Source organism: Ursus arctos, unplaced genomic scaffold (assembly GCF_023065955.2).
Source record: "Ursus arctos isolate Adak ecotype North America unplaced genomic scaffold, UrsArc2.0 scaffold_5, whole genome shotgun sequence".
NCBI classification, from domain to species: domain Eukaryota; kingdom Metazoa; phylum Chordata; class Mammalia; order Carnivora; family Ursidae; genus Ursus; species Ursus arctos.
Window position 1 is genome coordinate 14,221,861 of NW_026623067.1, and position 19,674 is coordinate 14,241,534.

The window sequence follows — 19,674 nt, forward strand, 5'->3', positions numbered from 1 at the left end:
TCAGCAGCCACTGAGGGCAGAAGGCAGAGCCAGGAGCCTGAGAAGGGACATACCCAGGGCTTTCCATGCCCCCCACCCCGCCCAAGGCCCCCCCAGCGGTGGAACTGTCACCTGCAGGACCTTGGACAGAGCCCCCTCCAGGCTCTATGCCATCTTCTTGAGAATAGGGGAAGAGGCCCCCGGGGAAGCAGGCTGCCTTCTCTCTGCACCCCTGGGCCACAGCCAGGACGGCTCTCCAGGGGGCTGACCTGTTGCTTCTGCCCCCACAGGTGGGTCACAGGTGAATGGGAGCCTTGCAGTCAGAGCTGCGGGCGGACAGGCACACAGGCTCGCTCTGTGCGCTGCGTACAGCCCCTGCACAACAACACCACCCGCTCCGTGCACACCAAGCATTGCAACGACGCCCGGCCCGAGGGCCGCCGCGCCTGCAACCGTGAGCTCTGCCCCGGGCGGTGGCGGGCTGGACCCTGGTCCCAGGTGAGTGGTCCTGTTGGCTCCCGGCCTTGTATCCTCAGCCCCCAAATCCAGCTTGGGCAGGACCAAGGTGGTCAGAGCATTTCACCTGGGTCTGGATGCAGTTCCTGGCCCCAGGCCATATCCTGTGGGTCTCAGGGCACCAGGGGGTGCCACATGGTCAGTGGTCCGCTGAGAAACTGACTGGAATGGGTCTTCACTCTGCAGGGCAGAGGCTGCCATGTGCTACAGGAGCCTGGAGTCCTGGGAGACCGAGGGCAGAGGGGTGGTCTGGAAGGCCGGCCATGCTGGCAGGAGGGAACATGGGCCAGGGAGGGCTTGGACTGCAGCTGGGAAGAATAGTGAGGATGGTCTCAGGGGCTGGAGCAGCAGTCCAGAGGCCAGGGCTGAGCTGACGTGAGCACTGACATCCAGCTCACAGGCCTGGTGGTTTGGGGTCCCCAAGACCAGCCTCGGGCTCAGTGATTCACCGGAAGGACTCACAGCACTCATACGTCATCACACTCACAGTGTATTTCAGTGAAAGCACAGAGTGGAATCAGCAAAGGGGGAATGTGCGTGGCCAAGCCCAGGGGAAGCCAGGCACGAGCTTCTAGGTGTCCCCTCCCAGTGAGGTCCCAGGGGCGCACTTTGTTCTCTCAGCGCAGCATGGGACGACACACAGGAAATGCTGCCAACTAGGGGAGCCCCCGAGAGCCTGGGTGTCCAGGGGCTTCCGTGTGTGCCCGACTCTAGTTACTGAAGCTTCAGACCCCCCAGGGGGAGGCAGGTGCTCACCGTCAAGCACAATGTTGGTATAAACTAACTGGACAGACTGGTGCAGTGTGACTCAGGGCCTCAGGCGTGCAGCAACACTCCCCCCAGACAGAACATTCCATGAGCTTGGTCCCCAGGAGCTTCCCAAATCCCGGTCCTGAAAGCAGGCCTTCCTTGGGGCTCTGTAGGGTTTGAGCAGCCCAGGACTGCCGAGGCCACCCTTTCCTGTACTATATAATGTGAGGACTTGGGAATTCTCCCTGCGGGGCTGGGCCAAGTGTGGGTGTGACTGCTTTGGGCCCCATGCGGTAAGGCAGAGGGGGCGCCGGGCTGGAGGGGCCAGTGACGGTGCTGGTGGCATAGGGCCTTGTGTCCAGGGGTCCTCTGCCAAAACCTCCCAGACGAGGTCAGAGCTCTCCCAGCAGCCCCCAGCACACAGGAGTTTTTCCTGGGCCCAAAGGGAGATGCCCGTTGAGAACCTGAAGTGTCAGGCTCTGTATGTTTGCTCTAACTCGTAGTAACTCAGAGAGATAGGCCCATGCATCCTCTCTTCAGAGCCTCGGGAGATAGAGGCGGCCACCCGACGCTGGGCAAGGCAGCACCGGCCCGTAGCACGTACTCTATCCTCTGCCCCTCACCACCTTCCGTATGTTCTCGGGTCACGTGCATGGGAGCTCTTTCAGACCCGGCTGACCATGGGAGGCGGGCTCTGACGGGCGATTCTCCACCTGCAGTGCTCGGTGACCTGTGGCAATGGCACCCAGGAGCGGCCCGTGCTCTGCCGAACCGCGGATGACAACTTCGGGATCTGCCGTGAGGAGCGGCCTGAGACAGCCAGGATCTGCAGGCTGGGCTCCTGTCCCCGTAAGCCTTCTGCTGCCCCCGGTCCCCAGCCCCCAGTGTACAGCAGGCCCAGGGTGAGGGGGGCTGGGCCAGACTCAGCATCTGTGACCTAGACGGAAGGGCTAAGGGCTGAGACCTTTCCCTAGTTGGAAATGGAAGGAACTCAGCCCTGACTGCCTTCCTAGCAGCTCCCCGGTGGTCTGGGAGACAGAAGCAGATTCACGGTGACCATGAACAGCACACTGGGGAGTCAGGGCCCTCCTGCTGCCCCCGAATGCCTGGGGCGGTGGGTGCGTGAGGGCCCAGTGTGGGGCCTTAGCTGCCACAGCCCTTCCTCTCCTCTCTAGGAAACATCTCCGATCCTTCCAAGAAGAGCTACGTGGTTCAGTGGCTGTCCCGACCGGACCCCGACTCTCCTGTCCAGAAGACCTCGTCAAGTAACCGGCCCGTTTATAACTCTGCCTCTGCCCTCCAGTGCATGCCCTGCGCCCTGTGGAGCTTGCCGTGGGCTCCCCTCCTCTCTTTCTATGGAAAACTTCCCTGACTCTTCCTGAGCGCTCTCTCGGTTGAATCTGATTTCTCCCGGGCCTCTGTGCTCGGCCGTCTCCTTTGGAGCTGCCCCGGCTGTGTGGCCGGGAGGCCCGCCTTGCAGAGGCATGGCCCCGGGGCACTGGCCTCTTGTGGGGGGCCGGGACCTGGTTGGTGATGGCGTGTAAAGGGGCAAAGATCTGTCTTGGTGCTGGAGGGGCCAGAGGCCAGAGTGCACATGTGACCACTTGGTGACCACCTCTCGGGGCCACATCCCTCCAAGCTGGAGCTGCCGGTCGGAAGTCAAGGGGGAAACCCGCTGGTCCCCTTTCAGACGCCGCCCACCAGCAAGGCGAGGCCAGAGGGGTTCTGGGGCGCGCCATGTTGTGTTGCCGCGCCGGGTGGCCCAGCCCCGAGATTCCAGGGGTGCGTTGGGGGCTCCCCGGCCGCCCCTGCTGTTGCTGCTGCTGCTGACCCTGTGCTCAGTGTGTCCTCCTGACTCGTGCGACTGTGGCCTGCTTCCTGTGGCCTTTGCGTCCAACTTCCACAGCCCTTGGCCCCCGTGCCCCATCCCCTCGGGGGGTTTGGGTCACACGGAGGTGGCAGGGGACGTGTCCCTCCAGTGGGACATGGGGACACACCGCCACTTCACTCTCTGTCCATTAGCTCCAATGGCCTTTTCTCATCGTGCGCACATGACCCCATCCATAGAGGTGAGAGAGTGAGAGAGAGAGATTGAGAGAGAGAGAGAGACTGTCTGATGTGGATGCGGCCACCTACCAGTGTGAACAACTACAGAATTACCTCAATTTTTATTGCTTTTTTTGCTTAGATAAAACTATGTAGAAAATGCCTTAAAGTTGAAAGGTAACAGAATTGGCTGCTGACTCCAGCTTCAGAGCGGGTCGTGATCCAGGTAGGAGGCAGGCAGCGCCGGCCCAGGGGGAGGCCCTCTGGCTCATCCAAGGTTTCCTGCAGCCCTCGGCCTGTGCGGGGTGGGGGGGAGCCCCGGGCGTGCTGGCTCCAGCCCGCTCTGCTCTGCGGAGAGGAGACCCCCTCTGAGGCCGCGCAGCCAGTCGGCACTGACTGTTTGCTGAGCCTCGTCCCGGGCGCTGCCTTACACAGAGGGCAGCGCGCCAGCCCCTGACATGCCCCAGGCCCCGTGTCGCACCCCCACCCCCCCTGCCACCTGCTAACAGCATCCCGCTGCCTCCTCCCCGGCTCTGACTACTGTTATGTAAATACTCGGTGTGTAATGCATACTAATTCTCACGACTGTTAACTTCCAACTTTGACTAGGCCACGTGAGTGACTCTGCCTCTGGGAAGGTGCGGTACGGTCCTGGGCATCGTGCTCTCTGTCTATATGCACTTTGGTTTATCAGGGATATTTTATTAGTGTTTTGTATGTATCCAATGACGTAATACCTAGGTTCCATTGTCGTCGCTTTTCTGGTTTTTTTATGAGACAACGTTAGTGTGTGCCAAAGTGACTGTGGAAATGACCTTTTCTCCTCACTAACGATGGAAAGACTTCCTGTCATGCATCCCACAAATAAAGTCAATAAAAGTTCCGTGAAACTGGGTGCGTGGGTTTGGCCCGCGGCTGGCTCCTTCTCTTCACCTCCGCGGCTGCCCTTCTGCCGCATTAGTGGCTGGGTTTCTGCTTCAAATGACTACCATCCCCCGCCTGCCCCCCTGCCCAAGGTGGCTGTGTAGGCCCCTCCCCCACGGCAGGATGTAACCCCCCCATCCCAGGCATTTTTCAAACCATGACAGCAGCCCGTGGAGATACTCCACTGTGACTTTGACTTTTGAAGGTTCCTGCTAAACGAGAGCCCCTCGTGGGACCATCTGGGTTCTCTCCTCACAGATGGAGGTTTCACCGTCAGGGAAAGGGCCCAGGGGTGGGTTTCTCCCCCTCTCTGGGATCAGTGGAGTGAGAATGTGGGGTCAGGAGCCCAGGCAGTGCTGGTCCAGGCCACAGTGCCCTGAGCCACTTTCAAGCCATTGCCCTGGCTGCTGGCACAGCTCTCAGCCTTAGGCGACCTGTTCGGGGAGGGAGAGGCGCCCACTTCTCAGGTTGGGGGTCTGGGTCAGGAGAAGGGCACGGCAGCAGTGGCTCTGGGCACCTGGCCTGTGCATTCATGTGAGCGTGTGCTCAGGGGTGCCTGCCCGTGTCTCCCGAGGCCTCACCTCAGAAGCCACGGGGCCTGGAGTGTTTGCTCACCTCGCTGACCAGGACCAGACAGTGGGTCAGGATCCAACAGGGGCCTCCCGCCAGTGGGCTTCTCTCTCCTGCCTTTCCTATGAAGGGGATCCCGTGCCAGGGAGGAGGAGATTGTGAGAAAGGACGACATGGGGCCACGCAGCGTCATGGAGACAGGCTTCAGGGCACAGGGCTAGGCCCCAGGTGCCAGCATGCAAGTGTGGGGTCACAGTAGCATGGCTAGGTTCACCCTGCCCAGAGCTCTGGTCATTGAAAGGAGTCCTGGCTCCAGAGACACAGGAGACCCGGACAACTTGCACCCAAGTTGTCCCTGCCCAACCGGACCAGAAGGAACCCTCGCTGAAGGGGCTCCCGACACCCGGAGACAGCTGGGGTGCACCAGGACGCGGGCCAACGGGGGTCCCACGCTTCCTTACCCTGAGGCCCAAACTTTGCATAGTGAAATGCTGTGTGAGGCTCGACTGAGGAAAAAGAGAACCAGGTTTTCCCCATCCCAGCCTTTCCTGAAGCGTGGGAGACAGGCAGGTTTGAGGTGGTGCGTGAATATGGCCTGAGCTCCCCCAAGCAGCCCCTCCCTAGCTCCCTGTCCCCTTCGTGGCTCCTGGAGGGGAAGCCCCACTGAGCAGGGGTGCCAACATCTCCCTCACGCTTGCTGGCTTCTCTGCGGCTTGGAGCCGCACAGGCAGGGCTGTCTTCCTGGAGTTTGAGGGATTAAACACCCACTTAAAATTTCTCTTTGCATTCCCGGTTAGGGTCCCCTTTATTGACCGCTGCTCCTTTCCCGTTAACGGTGATAGTGTAAAGTTTTCCTCTAAAATAAATTTTAAGTTTTTTTAAAAAGGGAGTTCATTTAAAGGAGGAAACTAGTGGGCAAAATAGAACACAGGTGGTATTTGGCTGGAGCCAAGATTGTGGGAAGGGCTCACCAATGGCTTCAATTTATGAGAATGGGTTTGCTCCTAGTGGTTTGTTGTTCGCTGGAAGGGAGTGGGTCTTGCTAGGTCATTGCTACTGGGAACTATTGAAGAGCAAGTATTAGGAAAGTGGAATTTTTCTCTGGGTGTAGGGACCCTCCGCCAGCCGTTGCCTCTGGACACGTCATGGGTCCCTTGGTGGTGGAATCCCCTTCCCCTTGGAGGGCTCTCTGCTCAGTGATAAAACTTAAAAATACCCAACCATTGGTGTCCTTAAGAGTGGTTGGGAATGATGGTTTTGAAATTTGTCTAGGCTGATAATAGCGTAGCCAAGCTCTTGGCCTGTGGCTTTCTTAATTATTTATTCATTCATTCATTCTCACTTTTAAAAACATAAAGCAATGTAGCCACTGATCAAAGGAACCTGGGCCCGGCCCCCCAGCCATCGCCTGCCTGTGGCAGGGAGATGGACCCTTAGCCCCGATTCGCCCATGTATTCAAGGACATTTGTCGAGTGCTTCTCTGCATCAGGCTCTGACCTGGGCACTGGGACACTGCCGGGCACCTGACCACAGGTCCGCAAGCTTTCTCTAAACGGCCAGATGGTAACAGTTAAACCTTCTTCACAAAACCAGGTGGAGGCACAGACTTGGCCCACGGGTGCCGTCAGCTGACCCCTGCCCTCTACCTATGGGACGTCTGGTTCCCAGGGTCCCAGCCTGCGGGAGAGAAGTGAGGGAGAGGTTTACCAGCAGTCTTGTTATTTGTGTGAAGGAGAAGGCACAGGGGATGGGAGGTCGCTGCTCTGTAGCAGGGATGGCCCCACTCCCAGCAGCACCTCCAGCCATGCTCTGTCCTTGTCTTGTCGAGGCCTGGGCCTCAGTGGTTTTCACTCGGCTCACCTGGAGGTTGCCAGAAAGGGGAGAAGGGCCAGGGAGTGGGGAAGGGAGCAGGTGGGGCTCTGAGCACCCCTGAGCTTCAAATAGGACCACTCCACTTGGTTTGTAGGTCAGGCAAACTTATCTGACAATTAAGTGTGAACTTGCCAACTGGGATAGAGTGCTAGGAAAGGGAGGGCCCCCCAAGGGAGCATAGGCTATGCTTGCCTGAAGATGCATTTCAGCTGAGCCTAGAAGAGAAGAGGAGAGCAACTGAAGGAAGACAGAGGAAGTGGACATGGTATGTGCAAAGGCCCTGGGACCAGAGGGAGCACAGTATAAAGCAGGGGGTCCAAGGCCTGAGGGAAGCCAGAGAGGTGAAGGGGACAGGTCTTCACGCTGAAAACGAGGGGTAACACAGGGGCTTCAGTCAGGACAGTGACATGGTCACATCTTCAGTTGAAAAACAGCATTCTGACTAGAGCAGGATAGTGGACAAGAAGGAGAAAGAATTGAGATAGGCAGGCAGAAAGAAGACTTTTAGCACAGTGTAGACAAGAGGTAAAGCAGCTTGACCCCACGGAGGTGGGAGAGAGGGAAGCACGGACATATCGGAGAGCATCGAGGAGGAGATACTGACGGACCTAGGAGTGAATGGACGGGGGGGGCACCTGGGGTTTGGCTTGTGCGCTGGAGAGCCCCTTCTCTGAGACAGGGGGTCCAGCAGAGGCCCCAGGCTTGCGCTGGACCTGCGGGGTCTCTGGCACGTTGGGGGCTGCGGAGGTCAGGGCCCCGTCTCGTAGGCAGCTGTCTCCGAGAGTCTGAAGCTCCAGGGGTTTGCAGTCAGTGTCCAACCCAGGGGGTCACCAGCCCGGAAGGGCAGATTTCAGGCTGGAGCAGTGGGCAGGCAGCGAGCGCCGTCAGGACCTCCCGAGTGGGAGGGGACCTGCTTGTCTGTTGCTGCAGGAAGTTTCTGTGGGCTAGCGGAGCCGCAGGCGTGGGTGTGGACCGCGCCCCATGTTGGCGCAGGCCCTCAGAGCCATCAGAGGGGGCTTCACCCCTGGCTGGCCCTTCCTTCCCACCTGGATCCTTCCTTCCCTTCAGGAGGAGAGGCGGTCACAGAGGGAGAGGGCGGGAAAGGTTTGAGATGCTCGCTGGGGATGGCAGAGGGTGGCTGAGCAGAGACACAGTAGGTAGGGGGCCCACTGAGGCTGGGGATCGGAAATTAACAAGGGATCCGACATCCCCTGCTGTGCTGTCACATGACTTACTCTTTCCTGTCGAGTGAATTCTTGTAAGTCCTCTCAATTTTTGTGTTGTGTGTGGGATGAGGTGGTGGGGGGCAGGGAAGAGGGAAGGAAACTGGGGAAGAAGACAGTGAAGGAGAGTTAAGAACAAGAACAAGGGGGGTTGCGTGGGTGGGACCGTAGTTGACCTTGAACCACACAGGTCTGAACTGCACTGGCCCACTTACACGTGGGATTCTTGCGATAAATACAGCACTGTACTCCTTTATGATTTTCCTAATAGCGCTTTCTCTTCTCTAGCTTACTTTATTGTAAGAACACAGGGTATAATACACATACCATACAAAATCTATGTTAACAGACTGTACGGGATTGGTAAGGCTTCCGGGCAAAGTAGACTCTTAGTAGTTAAGTTTGGGGGGAGGCAAAAGTTAGATGTGGAGTTTCAAGTGCACGGGGGTTGGCACCCCCCACCCCCATGGAGTTCAAGGGTCCAGTTTGATACAGCTGTAGACAGAGCTGGAGCTGGGCCCAGAGGAAGGCAGCTGTGTGGGCAGAGACACCAGGCTGTCACGGAAGCCATGCAGGCTAGACCGTGGGCGGCCAGCTTCTTGGGCAGGAAGGAGAGGGGAGGAGGGTGAGCCTGTGCGAAGGCACCAGGTTAGGGAGCAGTTTTGGGGAGTTGGCCAGGAGCTCAGTGTGGCAGGCTGCGCCGTAAGTCGAGGTGAGGGGAAGCAAGTCCAGAGAAGTTCAGTGAGGATGGGAACATACTGAGGGCGAACATGGTGAGGCCACCACCAAGGCTCTGGGATATGTTCTGTTGGGTTTTAGAAATTGGTTCCTTCACGTTCAATTTTGTTATCATTACTGCTTATAGGTTATTATAGGGCCAAACTCCAACACAGGATTTCATGGGGGTTACCGCTGGGTTATCAAATAGGAACCGGACGAAGTCCCATTGTTTAAGACGAGTTGGAATCACTGCCTAAGAACAGACACGCCTCATGTCTGTCTCAGACTTTGAGAGAGACAGAAAACCCCGGGGGCCTGCCTGGAGGCGGGGAACATTGCTCACAGCTTATGTGGCAGCACTGTGCTCCGGGGCTGCTCTGACATCAGAACCACAGGGACTTTCTGCGTGAGCTCGCTTGCCGCTGTGCTGTCTCTGGGCTCTTCTACACGCCTCTTCCTGCTTCCTCTGGGGGAACCAGGTCCCCCTTACCCTGTCCTTTGGTTATTTGTCCCACTTTTCTCTTTCAGAGGGCCGCTGCCAAGGCGACAAGTCAATGTTCTGTAGGATGGAAGTCTTGTCTCGCTATTGCTCCATCCCAGGCTACCAAAAGCTGTGCTGCAAGTCTTGTAACCTGCACGACAACCTCACCGAGGTGGACGATGGGGCCGAGCCACCGCCCGGGAAGCTCAATGACATTGAAGAGCTTGTGCCCACCCTCCCGGTGCCCACCCTCATCATGGAGGTGCAGCCTGCACCGGGCACGCCCCCACGGGTGCCCCTCAATGCCTCCAGCACCAACGGCACCGAGGATCACCCAGACACCAACGCAGTCGACGTGCCCTACAAAATCAGCGGCCTGGACGAGGAGGTCCAGCCTCCCAACCTGATCCCTCGACGACCGAGCCCGTATGAGAAGACCAAAAACCAGAGAATCCAAGAGCTCATTGATGAGATGAGGAAGAGAGAGATGCTCGGGAAGTTCTAATAAAATGGAAAGATAGCATCCATAGCATTTTTTCCCCCTTGCTTATAGATATATTCCATGGGATGGCAAATCGTGGAGATGAAGGAAAAATTTCTGATTCCAAAAGGGTTTTGAGAAAACAGAGAGGGAGAATGACATAAACATCTATGCATATGGTTGTGAGCATACGGCAGCCCGCTCCGCACGTGTTTGTTCCCCGGCCCCGGAATGTTCTAAGTCCCGTGCTGGAACCAGGTGTGGGATGGAGAGGAATACAGAGGCTCTATGAGCGCCATCAGTGAGGGCGGGCAGGAGGCTAACTCGGAGAGAGGAGACACGTCCCCAAGTTCCTGAGCAGTGATTGGGCATCTTCCTTTCCTTGGTGGTGACCAACCCTTCTGGAGCCGCGGGACATTTCCTACCCCTCCCCAGACCGAGGGAGGTCCGTGGGGACTCCTAGGATAAAGTGATTTGCTAATCGACCCATCACTAAGATGTGCACAATGAAGTGGAGGCCGTGAACTTGAATGCCAATGACTTCCAAGGCAGGCAGGTGGTGAGGATAAGCATGGTCACCCGCCGGGGACCACGACCGACCTGGGAGGTGCACCCCGCTAGAGCTGCTTGCGGGCTCCAGCCATTGCTGCCTCTGGGGGAGCTGGCCCCCAATGCCAGATAATGTGCTTTCAGTAGAAGTCTAGCTTTGCGTGCGAAAATCCTCAGTCCTTAAACTTCAACTCAGAATATGTCAGGGGGGTCTGGAAGGTCTGTTAGGGTCTAGAGCTGCCAGGCTGCAGCCTCTGGTCTCCAGGCCTGGCCAGATGAAGCCTCTTGGAGGAAGGACTTCAGAAAAGCCACCTGGCCCGTTTGGTGCTCATGCCCGCTGTTCGCCTCAGCCCAGACTTAGCTGTGAAGCCGTCTGCTCCTTCCTGGGAAGGTACTAAGGACTTTGTAGATCTAAACAGTGGGCCACGTTTTCTCCACGAGAAGACAGTGGGGTGCGCTCCAGCCTCTCTCAGGCCTCTCTCATCTCCACGAACCCTGGCCTGCATGCAAGGCCCATGACTCTCCCAGAGGGGTGGGAGGGGGTGGCTGCCACTGTGGGAGCCATGCTCGGGGTTCTGAGATGGGGCTCTGCGGGCTCAGGTTGGCTCCTGAAGACCAGCTTTGCTTGTGGGGGTGGCCTTGCCCTGTCTAGCCCTATGGAGCCTCCTTCTGTGCCTTGGAAGTCCCAGCAGGGACCTGTGAGATCAGGGAAGCACAGGGTGGGAGGTGGGGAGAACCCGCTTTATCTTTGGCTGTTCCCAAACTTTTACAACTTCTGTTTTTGGCAGAATGGTGCTTTGTGAGCAAGATGTGAATGAGAGAGAAACAGGAAGGGAGTGGGGGTGGACGGGAGGACGGTGGCTAATTTTTACCCCTCCCTGCATGGATATTTTGTGAACTGTAGCCTCAACTTCCCCAAATTATAAGATCCAGGGCCCTTGAGCTGCTCCTCACACATAATTCTTAAGCTTTCCCTGCCTAGGAAAGTTCTAGAGCCTTTGTATTCTCACCAGTCATAGATTTTAGAGAAAGAGCTCTCTAAAATTCCCCATTCTATGGATGGGAACACCGAGGTTCAGGATAATACCATGATGGCTACTTTACACTGAGTCTGAGGTGCTAAGTATGTTTTTCTGATCTGTGTGTGTGTGTGGGTGTGTGCCTGTGTGTGATCTAAGGGACAAGGTGAGGGTGTAGGAACCAGTGAGAACGCTATCTGGCATGATGCTTAACCTCCCCGCTGGGTGATAACTAACTGCCTCTCATCCCCACCTGGTCCGGCGGCCTCCCTCCCCTCTGTCACTGCATCCCACACATACTCACACATGTCCTGGTGTCTCAAGGGAGCTTGCTGCCTCTTAGAAGCAAACTGGAGAAAACATTTTTTGGGTATCTCTCATAGTATCACTTCTTTAACAGATGTGGTTTACAGCACTTTGCACTCCTGTCTCTCTCTGATCAGGAAATGGATGCCTCGCCTTTCCCCTACTGGTTGAACCCAGGGCCACTGGTGCTATTCACGGGCTGCAGGACTGGGCAGTTCTTGCGTGGGTCTGTCTTGGAATGCAGAGGAAGCTCAGGGTGACTGACCCTAACCGGAGAGTATTACTCAGTTTACTCAGCCTGGGGGGCTCAGGATGGGAACACTCCATTCCCAGATCCCGGCAGAGCAGGGCTACATGTCTTGGGGCTGGAAGGCTTCAGGAAGAGGCTCCAGGCAGGACATACCCAGGGTTGCCTGTCTTCTTCTGGAAGGAGAGAGACGCCCTCTGGGAACTGTAGGCCAGCATGGCCACCGTCCCATAGGCCATCATATTCAGTGCCTGGGGCCATATACCCTCTGAGTTCTCTAGAACCGGATGGTCCTCCAAGGTCTCTCTGTCTAAGGAACACAGGGTTTAGCAGACTCTGAGAGACTCCTAATCCCCACTGAGCTCAGGACCGGTGGGAGAGCCAGCTTAGCAACAGTCCTGAACTTCCAGAGCCGGCGTCTGTGTCTGGAGGCCCCTGCAGCCTGAAGGCCAAGGAGGGTTTCTAGCTGAGGCTGCGGAGCACCATAGAGAGACTCAGAGCTCTCTGTCTGCGGCTCCAGAAAATTGCGTTTGTGGGGAGACTCCTGCTGGGGTTGGGGACCCGGCTCTCTGATCTGCTCCTTTTGGAAAACCCATGGAATTTCCCGTATAAGCCTTCTGTTTGTATTTTAAGGTTGGTTGTTTGTTTGGCGTCTATAAATGGTGCTCAGTAGCGCTCCTTCGAGATGAAGCGGGAGGACTCTGTATCCCCAAACGCCAGGCAACCGCCCCAGGAATCATCATGGTGCTGAACTCAAATCACAGCGTTTATCTTACTGATCACAGCCATCAACACATTTGTTTTCTGTAGAGAAAAAATTGGCTTCTTGATTTTATAACTTATTAAAGTCAAAATGTCTGTGTTTTTGCACATCATGCCTGTGTGTGCGTGTTACCCTGAGTATGCTACCCCCGTCCTCAGCCTGAACTGGGCCACGTGGAAGGACGTGCTGCCCTCGTGAGGCCAAGGGGTGGGTGTGGGCCGCACCAGGGGGCACCGAGCCATGGCTGCTCAAGTCGGAACCCCGTGAAGGGCCAGGGGCACCCAGAAGGACGGGTCCCTCGCCCAGCTCCCCTGCCCAGAAGACACCACGTAGCCCGTAGCTTCCAAGTTAACCTTTAGCTCCAGGAGGAGATGAAGAATCCCCTGACTCCAACTCCTCCCTGATTACGACCCCTTCTCTCCTGTAATTAGGGTTCCCAGAAAAATTACTAGATGTTGAGTTAAATTTGGATGTCAGAGAAACGACAAATAACGTTTTAGTATAAAATTGGGACACACTTGGGGCGCCCAGGTGGCTCAGTCGGCTGAGCGTCTGACTCTTGATTTCATTTCAGGTCATGAGCTCAAGGTTGTGGGATGGAGCCCTGTGCGGGGCTCCATGCTGGGTGTGGAGCCTGCTTGTGGTTATCTCTCCCTTTGCCCCTCACCACCACTCGCTCTCACTCTCTGTCTCTTAAAAAAACTGGGGACACACTTATACTAAAAAATTATTTGGTGTTTCTTTGGAGTTCAAATTTAGCTGAGAGTCCTATGCATTTATTTGCTAAATGAGGCAACCCCACACCTCATAATCAGTATTCCACTTTTAAAGACAAGCCGATTTTCTCTGGCCCTCTTTGATATTTGCAGTGTTGGGGAGAGGGAGGGAGGTTGAAGGAAAAGGAGATTGCTCCCCATACCCCCAGCCATGGAGGAGGTAGACAGACCATGTGTGCACAGTGCTGGGGAGAGGGGGCAAACTTACAAATCTGTACTGAGGTTGGAGGTGGCTTGGGAATGCATAGGATTTCTCATCCTATTCATTGTAACTTGTGTTGACTCCATTGTTATAGTGCAGTTAGTCCTTTATAACGGGGGAGAGGAACTTGGGATGGGTGTGAGTGTGTGTATTAGGAAGCGCGGGGTGGGGGTGGGGGCAAGGTGCAGTTGGGTGAGCAGAACTGACTGAAACTAGGTATTTGCAAAGGTATAGAAGGAATGGCAGGCAAGGAAGGTTCTGTCTGTGCTCTCTGAGGCATGCTGGTTAATGGCTAGGAGAAGCATATGATCACATTACCAAGGTCCTGGCCACCACCCCCTCCTCTGCACACCACATCAGCCCCTGACTCCCAGGCACCGAGCGGCCATGCATGGTCATAGTCAATGGCTTATGCCTTACTGTACATCCTTAGCCCAGGGAACATAATACACGCCCATTGAGAGGCCATGTGGCCAGTCCCTCTGCCCTTCATGACCCCACATCGTTTCTTTACTGTCTTGAGTTGAGTCGCTCCTTAGCCATACTCCCATGATTTTATACCCAAATTTTCATATGCCCACTCGAGTCATGCAGACGTCCTGGAGGGTCTTTTCTTACACTCGCCACTTTCCTACACAGAAGATTTCACACCTACTCATGGCAAGTGGAGACAACAGACCGGGACCAGGAACTGTTTGCCTTTCAGAATGAGATTTCCACACTGTTCTCTGTGAGGGCTCCAGCAAGACACTAGCCTCAAATACACAGAGAAGATACACAAAGACACAGCCTCCGTGCATCGAAGCGACCACTGCCTTGGTTCAACGAAGGTACTAGTTTCTTTAAGTGAACACTCAGATCACAACTTTCAACTTTTCTTTCTTTTTTAAAAATTCTGTGCATTTTACATCTACAAATTTCCCTCTAAGCACAGTACTAGCTATCCCCCACAAGTTTTGGTATTTCAACTATTTATTATCATTCCATTCCAAATATTTTCTGATTTCCATTGTGACTCCTGAGAGTTATTTTAAAACATGTTGCTTAATTTCCAAACATTAAGAGATACTCTAGTTATGGGTTGTTACAGATTTCCAGCTATTTTATTGTGGTCAGAAAATATTTTCTAGAAGATTTCAACCCTCTGAAATTTGTTGAAGTTGCCTTTATGGCCCAGGATGTGGTTTTTCTAAGCATCGCACCTGTACTTGAAAAGAATTTGTAACTAGAAGTTGTTGGATATAGTTCTATAAATGTCCATTATGTCAAATGTGTTAGTCAAATATTTTATATCTTGATTTTTTGTCTTCTTCTATTAATGTGATAGAAAGTTGTTCTAATACCTCTCGCCAATTGTGGATTTTTCTATTTCTCCTTGCAGCTTTATTGATTTTTACCCTTCTTTAAAAAAAAAAAAAGAAGCCATTTTACTATTTTGAGGCCACATTAATGGGAGCATACACATTTTTAATTGCATTTCTTCTTGGTAACATTTTCCCTCATCTTTAGGAATTAACAGATGTTATTTCCAGCATTAATTCTCTCTTGAAACTTTCCCCCCTAATGTTATAGCTATGTCAGCTTTTAGTTAGTGGTTGCACAATATAAATTCTTCCGTTTTTTCACTTTATGCAATGTATCCCCATGCACAACTTGTCTAAGGCCCCAGTGACTGTGGAGCCTGAGGACTACATCCAGGGAGTTGTCTGTCACAGAGCAAGTATTCAAATAAACAGCTAGAAGTAGGCTCAGGAGCAAATACTGAGAACCCCGTCACCAGTCCAGAGGAAAGATGCAGTCTTGGAACCAGAATGGTGACTGGCTGACAGGTGAATGTGCTGCCCTCCACACCATCCTGGGGTGGGTCGGTCCTGGAGAAATGCTGAGACATGAGCAAGTCTGGCCACTGGGTTCAGGAGGAACAGAGCTCCACCTCTGTGGGCCTCACAGAAGACACGCGGATCCCAGAGAAACGCCACCTTGCTCCTAAGAGCTCGAGGTCATCCAGTAACCTGGAAGCAGTGATTCCCCCTCCTGTGTCTCAACATGAAAGCTTAGGTTATTGATTTGAGATCCTTCTTGTTTTCTAATATAGGCCTTTATGGCTACACATTTGCCCTCATGTGCTATTTTAGCTGCACTCTGTAAATTAGCTGATATGTTGTATTTCCATTTGCATTCAGTTCAAATATTTTCTTTTTTTTTTTTTAAAGATTTTATTTATTTATTCGACAGAGACAGAGACAGCCAGCGAGAGAGGGAACAGAAGCAGGGGGAGTGGGAGAGGAAGAAGCAGGCTCATAGCGGAGGAGCCTGACGTGGGGCTCGATCCCATAACGCCGGGATCACGCCCTGAGCCGAAGGCAGACGCTTAACCACTGTGCCACCCAGGCGCCCCATCAGTTCAAATATTTTCTAATTTCACCTATAAGTTCTTCTTTGGCCCGTGGGTTATTTAAAAGTGTTTTTTAAATTTTCCCAATAATTGGGTATTTCCCAATTTTTTCTTTCTGTTGTTGATTTTTCTAATTTAATTTTACTGTGCCCGAAAACCCCATGCTTTGCATTATTTCAATCCTTTTCAATGTATTGAGACATTTTTATGGCCTTTTATGTGGTCACACGCGCTGGACAATGGTGCATATTCTGCTGTTGCTGAGTAGGGTGCTGTGCAGATGTCAGTGAGGTTGAAGCGGTTGATAATGTTGTGTAAGTCTCCTAGTGGCTATGGTTCACCTCTCTGGGCTCTGATCTGCTCCGTGCTAGTGGCTGAGGCTTTCTCAATAGCCTCTTAGCTATTTGATGCATTCAAGAGTTTTGTTTCTCTTGCTCAATCTGTTTAGTTATTTTCAGTAGGATGTTTGGCCTGAATTATCCAATCTGACAATTCTGGGATGCCATTTATCAATGTTTAATTCAAAGTTGTCTATTTCTATTTGTTGGAATTGGACTAGGTATCACTTCTGGTAACGTGGCAAACTTTTAACAAAGGTTTGGGCTGAGCGGTAGAAGAGAATAGAGCTCAAAGCCTTTAGATTCCTGGCAAAGTGCCCAAATATAACAGTTCCTTCCCTGCTTCTAAGACAATTTAAACGACAATGTTTATAATATAAAGGACTATAATTCTATGTAGATGTTAGCTTTTGATCTTCAGGCAAAAAACATTACTGGATAGAGAAGGATCGTGATATGATTATAAAGCTCTAACAATTCAATTAATCAGGTTAATATATCAGAAGTTGTCATAACCTCAAGGAGAAATTGGCAAAGCCTCCACCCTAGAGGGGTGTGTACATATATATCTGAATACGGTTGATTACTTTTGCTTTGCTGAAAACAAAGCCACATAACTAGGGTAAGATATTTGCAAATCACTTATTTGATAAGACATTTATAGACTATATAAACACTCTTGAGTGTTGGGGCGCCTGGGTGGTGCAGTTGATTGGGCGCCTGACTCTTGGTTTTGGCTCAGGTCATGATCTCGGGGTCTTGAGCTCGAGCCCTGCCCTGGGCTCTGCACTCAGTGTGGAGTCTACTTGGGATTCTTTCTCCTTCTCCCTATGACCCTCCTGCTTGTGCTCGCTCTCTCTCTAAAAATAAATAAATAAATAAATCTATTTTTAAAAAACTCTTGATTCTCAGCTTTAAACAAAGAAACCTCCCAAATGGCAAAGATTTGAACAGACAGATCATTAAAAAAGATGAACGGATGATGGCAAATAAGCATATGAAAGATGATCAAAATCATTAGTCATTAGAGAAAATGCTTTTATTGGGGCGCCTGGGTGGCACAGTGGTTGAGCGTCTGCCTTCGGCTCAGGGCGTGGTCCCGGCGTTGTGGGATCAAGCCCCACATCGGGCTCTTCTGCTATGAGCCTGCTTCTTCCTCTCCACTCCCCCTGCTTGTGTTCCCTCTCTCGCTGGCTGTCTCTATCTCTGTCGAATGAATAAATAAATAAAATCTTTAAAAAAAAAAGAAAATGCTTTTATTTATTTTTTTAATAATATTTTTTTCATTATATTATGTCACCATAGAGTACATCCCTAGTTTTTGATGTAAAGTCCCGTGATTCATTACTTGCGTATAACACTCAGTGCACCATGCAATACGTGCCGTCTTTAATACCCATCACCAGCCTATCCCATTCCCCTCCCCCCTCCCCTCTGAAGCCCTCAGTTTGTTTCCCAGAGTCCACAGTCTCTCATGGTTCATTCCCCCTTCTGTTTACTCCCTCTTCATTCTTCCCTTCTTTCTCCTACCGATCTCCCTGCTATTTCTTATGTTCCATAAATGAGTGAAACCATATGATAATTGTCTTTCTCTGCTTGACTTATTTCACTTAGCATAATCTCCTCCAGTCCCGTCCATGTTGCTGCAAATGTTGGGTAATCGTTCTTTCTGATGGCTGAGTAATATTCCATTGTACATATGGACAAGGCAGGAAACAAATGTTGGAGAGGATGTGGAGGAAGGGGATCCCTCTTACATTGTTGGTGGGAATGAAAGTTGGTACAGCCACTTTGGAAAACAGTGTGGAGGTCCCTTAAAAAGTTAAAAATAGAGCTATCCTGTGACCCAGCAATTGCACTACTGGGTATTTACCCCCAAGATACAGACGTAGTGAAGAGAAGGGCCATATGCACCCCAATGTTCATAGCAGCAATGTCCACAATAGCTAAATCGTGGAAGGAGCCGAGATGCCCTTCAACAGATGACTGGATTAAGGAGAAAATGCTTTTAAAACCACTATGAGACATCACTGCCAACCTGTTAATATGATTAAAATGAAAACAAATGAGCAAAACAAACAAACCACCCCTGACAATAGCCAGTGCTGGTAAGGGTGTGGCGGAACGGGAGCCCCATACACTGTGCCTGGTAAATCAAAATGGAACCACCAGTTAGACAGTTTGGCAGCCTCCTCTAAAGTTAAGCATTCACTTTCCACATGACCTAGCAATTCTGTTCCTAGGGATTTAACCAATAAAAAATTTTTTAAAGATTACACATACACATGAATGGAACAGAAGATCTAAGACCAAGAAGATCTAAGACAAAAGATATATGTATGCATAATGGGAATATCAGAAGAGGAAAGGAAAAATGGAGAAGAAATATTTGAAGCAATAATGGCTTCTCAGTTTTCTCTTCAATATTCTCAATTTTCCAAAATCAAATGACAGACACCAAATCACATATCAAGGAAGTTCCCAGAACAACAATAGGATCAATACCTCAAAATCTAACACCTAGCCATATCGTGTTTGAACCACAGAAAACCAACAGAAAAGAGAAAAATCTTAACACCAGCCAGAGTGGGGGAGAAATCCCTTTCTTAAGAAGGAACAATAAAATTTACATCTGACTTCTCACAACAAACCATGAAAACAAGAAGAGTGGAGTAAAATATTTAAAGTGTTGAAAGAAAAAAAAAAACGTACCAACCTAGAATGCTGTATTCAGTGAAATTATCCTTTAAAAGTGAAGGAGAAATATAGACTTTCACAGGCAAACAAAAATTGGGGGAATTTGTCACCAGTAGACCTGCCTCACATGAAATGTTAAAAGTTCTTCAGAGAAAAGGAAAATGATAAAGGTCAGAAAGTCAGATCTTCCTAGTGAAAAGCAGAAAGGCAGAGATTGAAGGAAAAATAAAGTCCTGTGTTTTTCTTATTCTTACTTGATCTGATAGATAACATTGTGTCCTAAGTAATAATAGCAGCAAGAGGTTATAGCATATGGATATAAGTGAAATCATGGGCAGCAACATCATAAGGGATGGGAAAGCATGATGGAGAATACTCTGTCTGAAGGTTCCTGCGCTGCACGCGAAGCAGTAGAGTATTATTTGCAAGTGAACATACAGTAGTCATAAATGATAATGCAAACTCAAGGCAACCACTAAAATGGTTTTAAACAGAAGTATAACTGATGTGCTAAGAGAGGAGACAAAGTGGAATGATACAAAATGTTCAGTTAAAATCAGAGAAGGCAGAAAAAGAAAGGGAAAATAAGAAATAAAGAATTGTGTACAATGAATAGCAGATTGTTACAAACATGGTAGATATTATACCGATAATCACTTTCAATGGCACCTGAAACAATGCACTTCTAAATAACGCACGAGTCAAAGAAGAAGTCTCAAGAAAAAAAATTAAAGTGTTTTAAATGAAGGGAAAATAAAATACAACTTACCAAAATCCATGGGATGCAGTAAAAGAAGTGATTATGTGGAAAATTATAGC

The 19,674-nt window shown here is 51.5% G+C and overlaps 1 protein-coding gene across 1 annotated transcript in view; it reads left to right on the top strand.

Moving 5' to 3' along the window:
* Window positions 1-12,559, top strand: part of ADAMTS2 (ADAM metallopeptidase with thrombospondin type 1 motif 2) — a 224,622-nt gene extending 212,063 nt beyond the window's left edge. The window contains exons 19-22 of the mRNA XM_026507732.4: window positions 270-477; window positions 1,965-2,094; window positions 2,421-2,510; window positions 9,130-12,559. Of these exons, the coding sequence (XP_026363517.2) occupies window positions 270-477; window positions 1,965-2,094; window positions 2,421-2,510; window positions 9,130-9,587 (886 nt within the window). The 3' untranslated portion in view covers window positions 9,588-12,559. The remainder of the gene's footprint in view (window positions 1-269; window positions 478-1,964; window positions 2,095-2,420; window positions 2,511-9,129) is intronic.
* The last annotated feature ends 7,115 nt before the right edge of the window (window positions 12,560-19,674 follow it).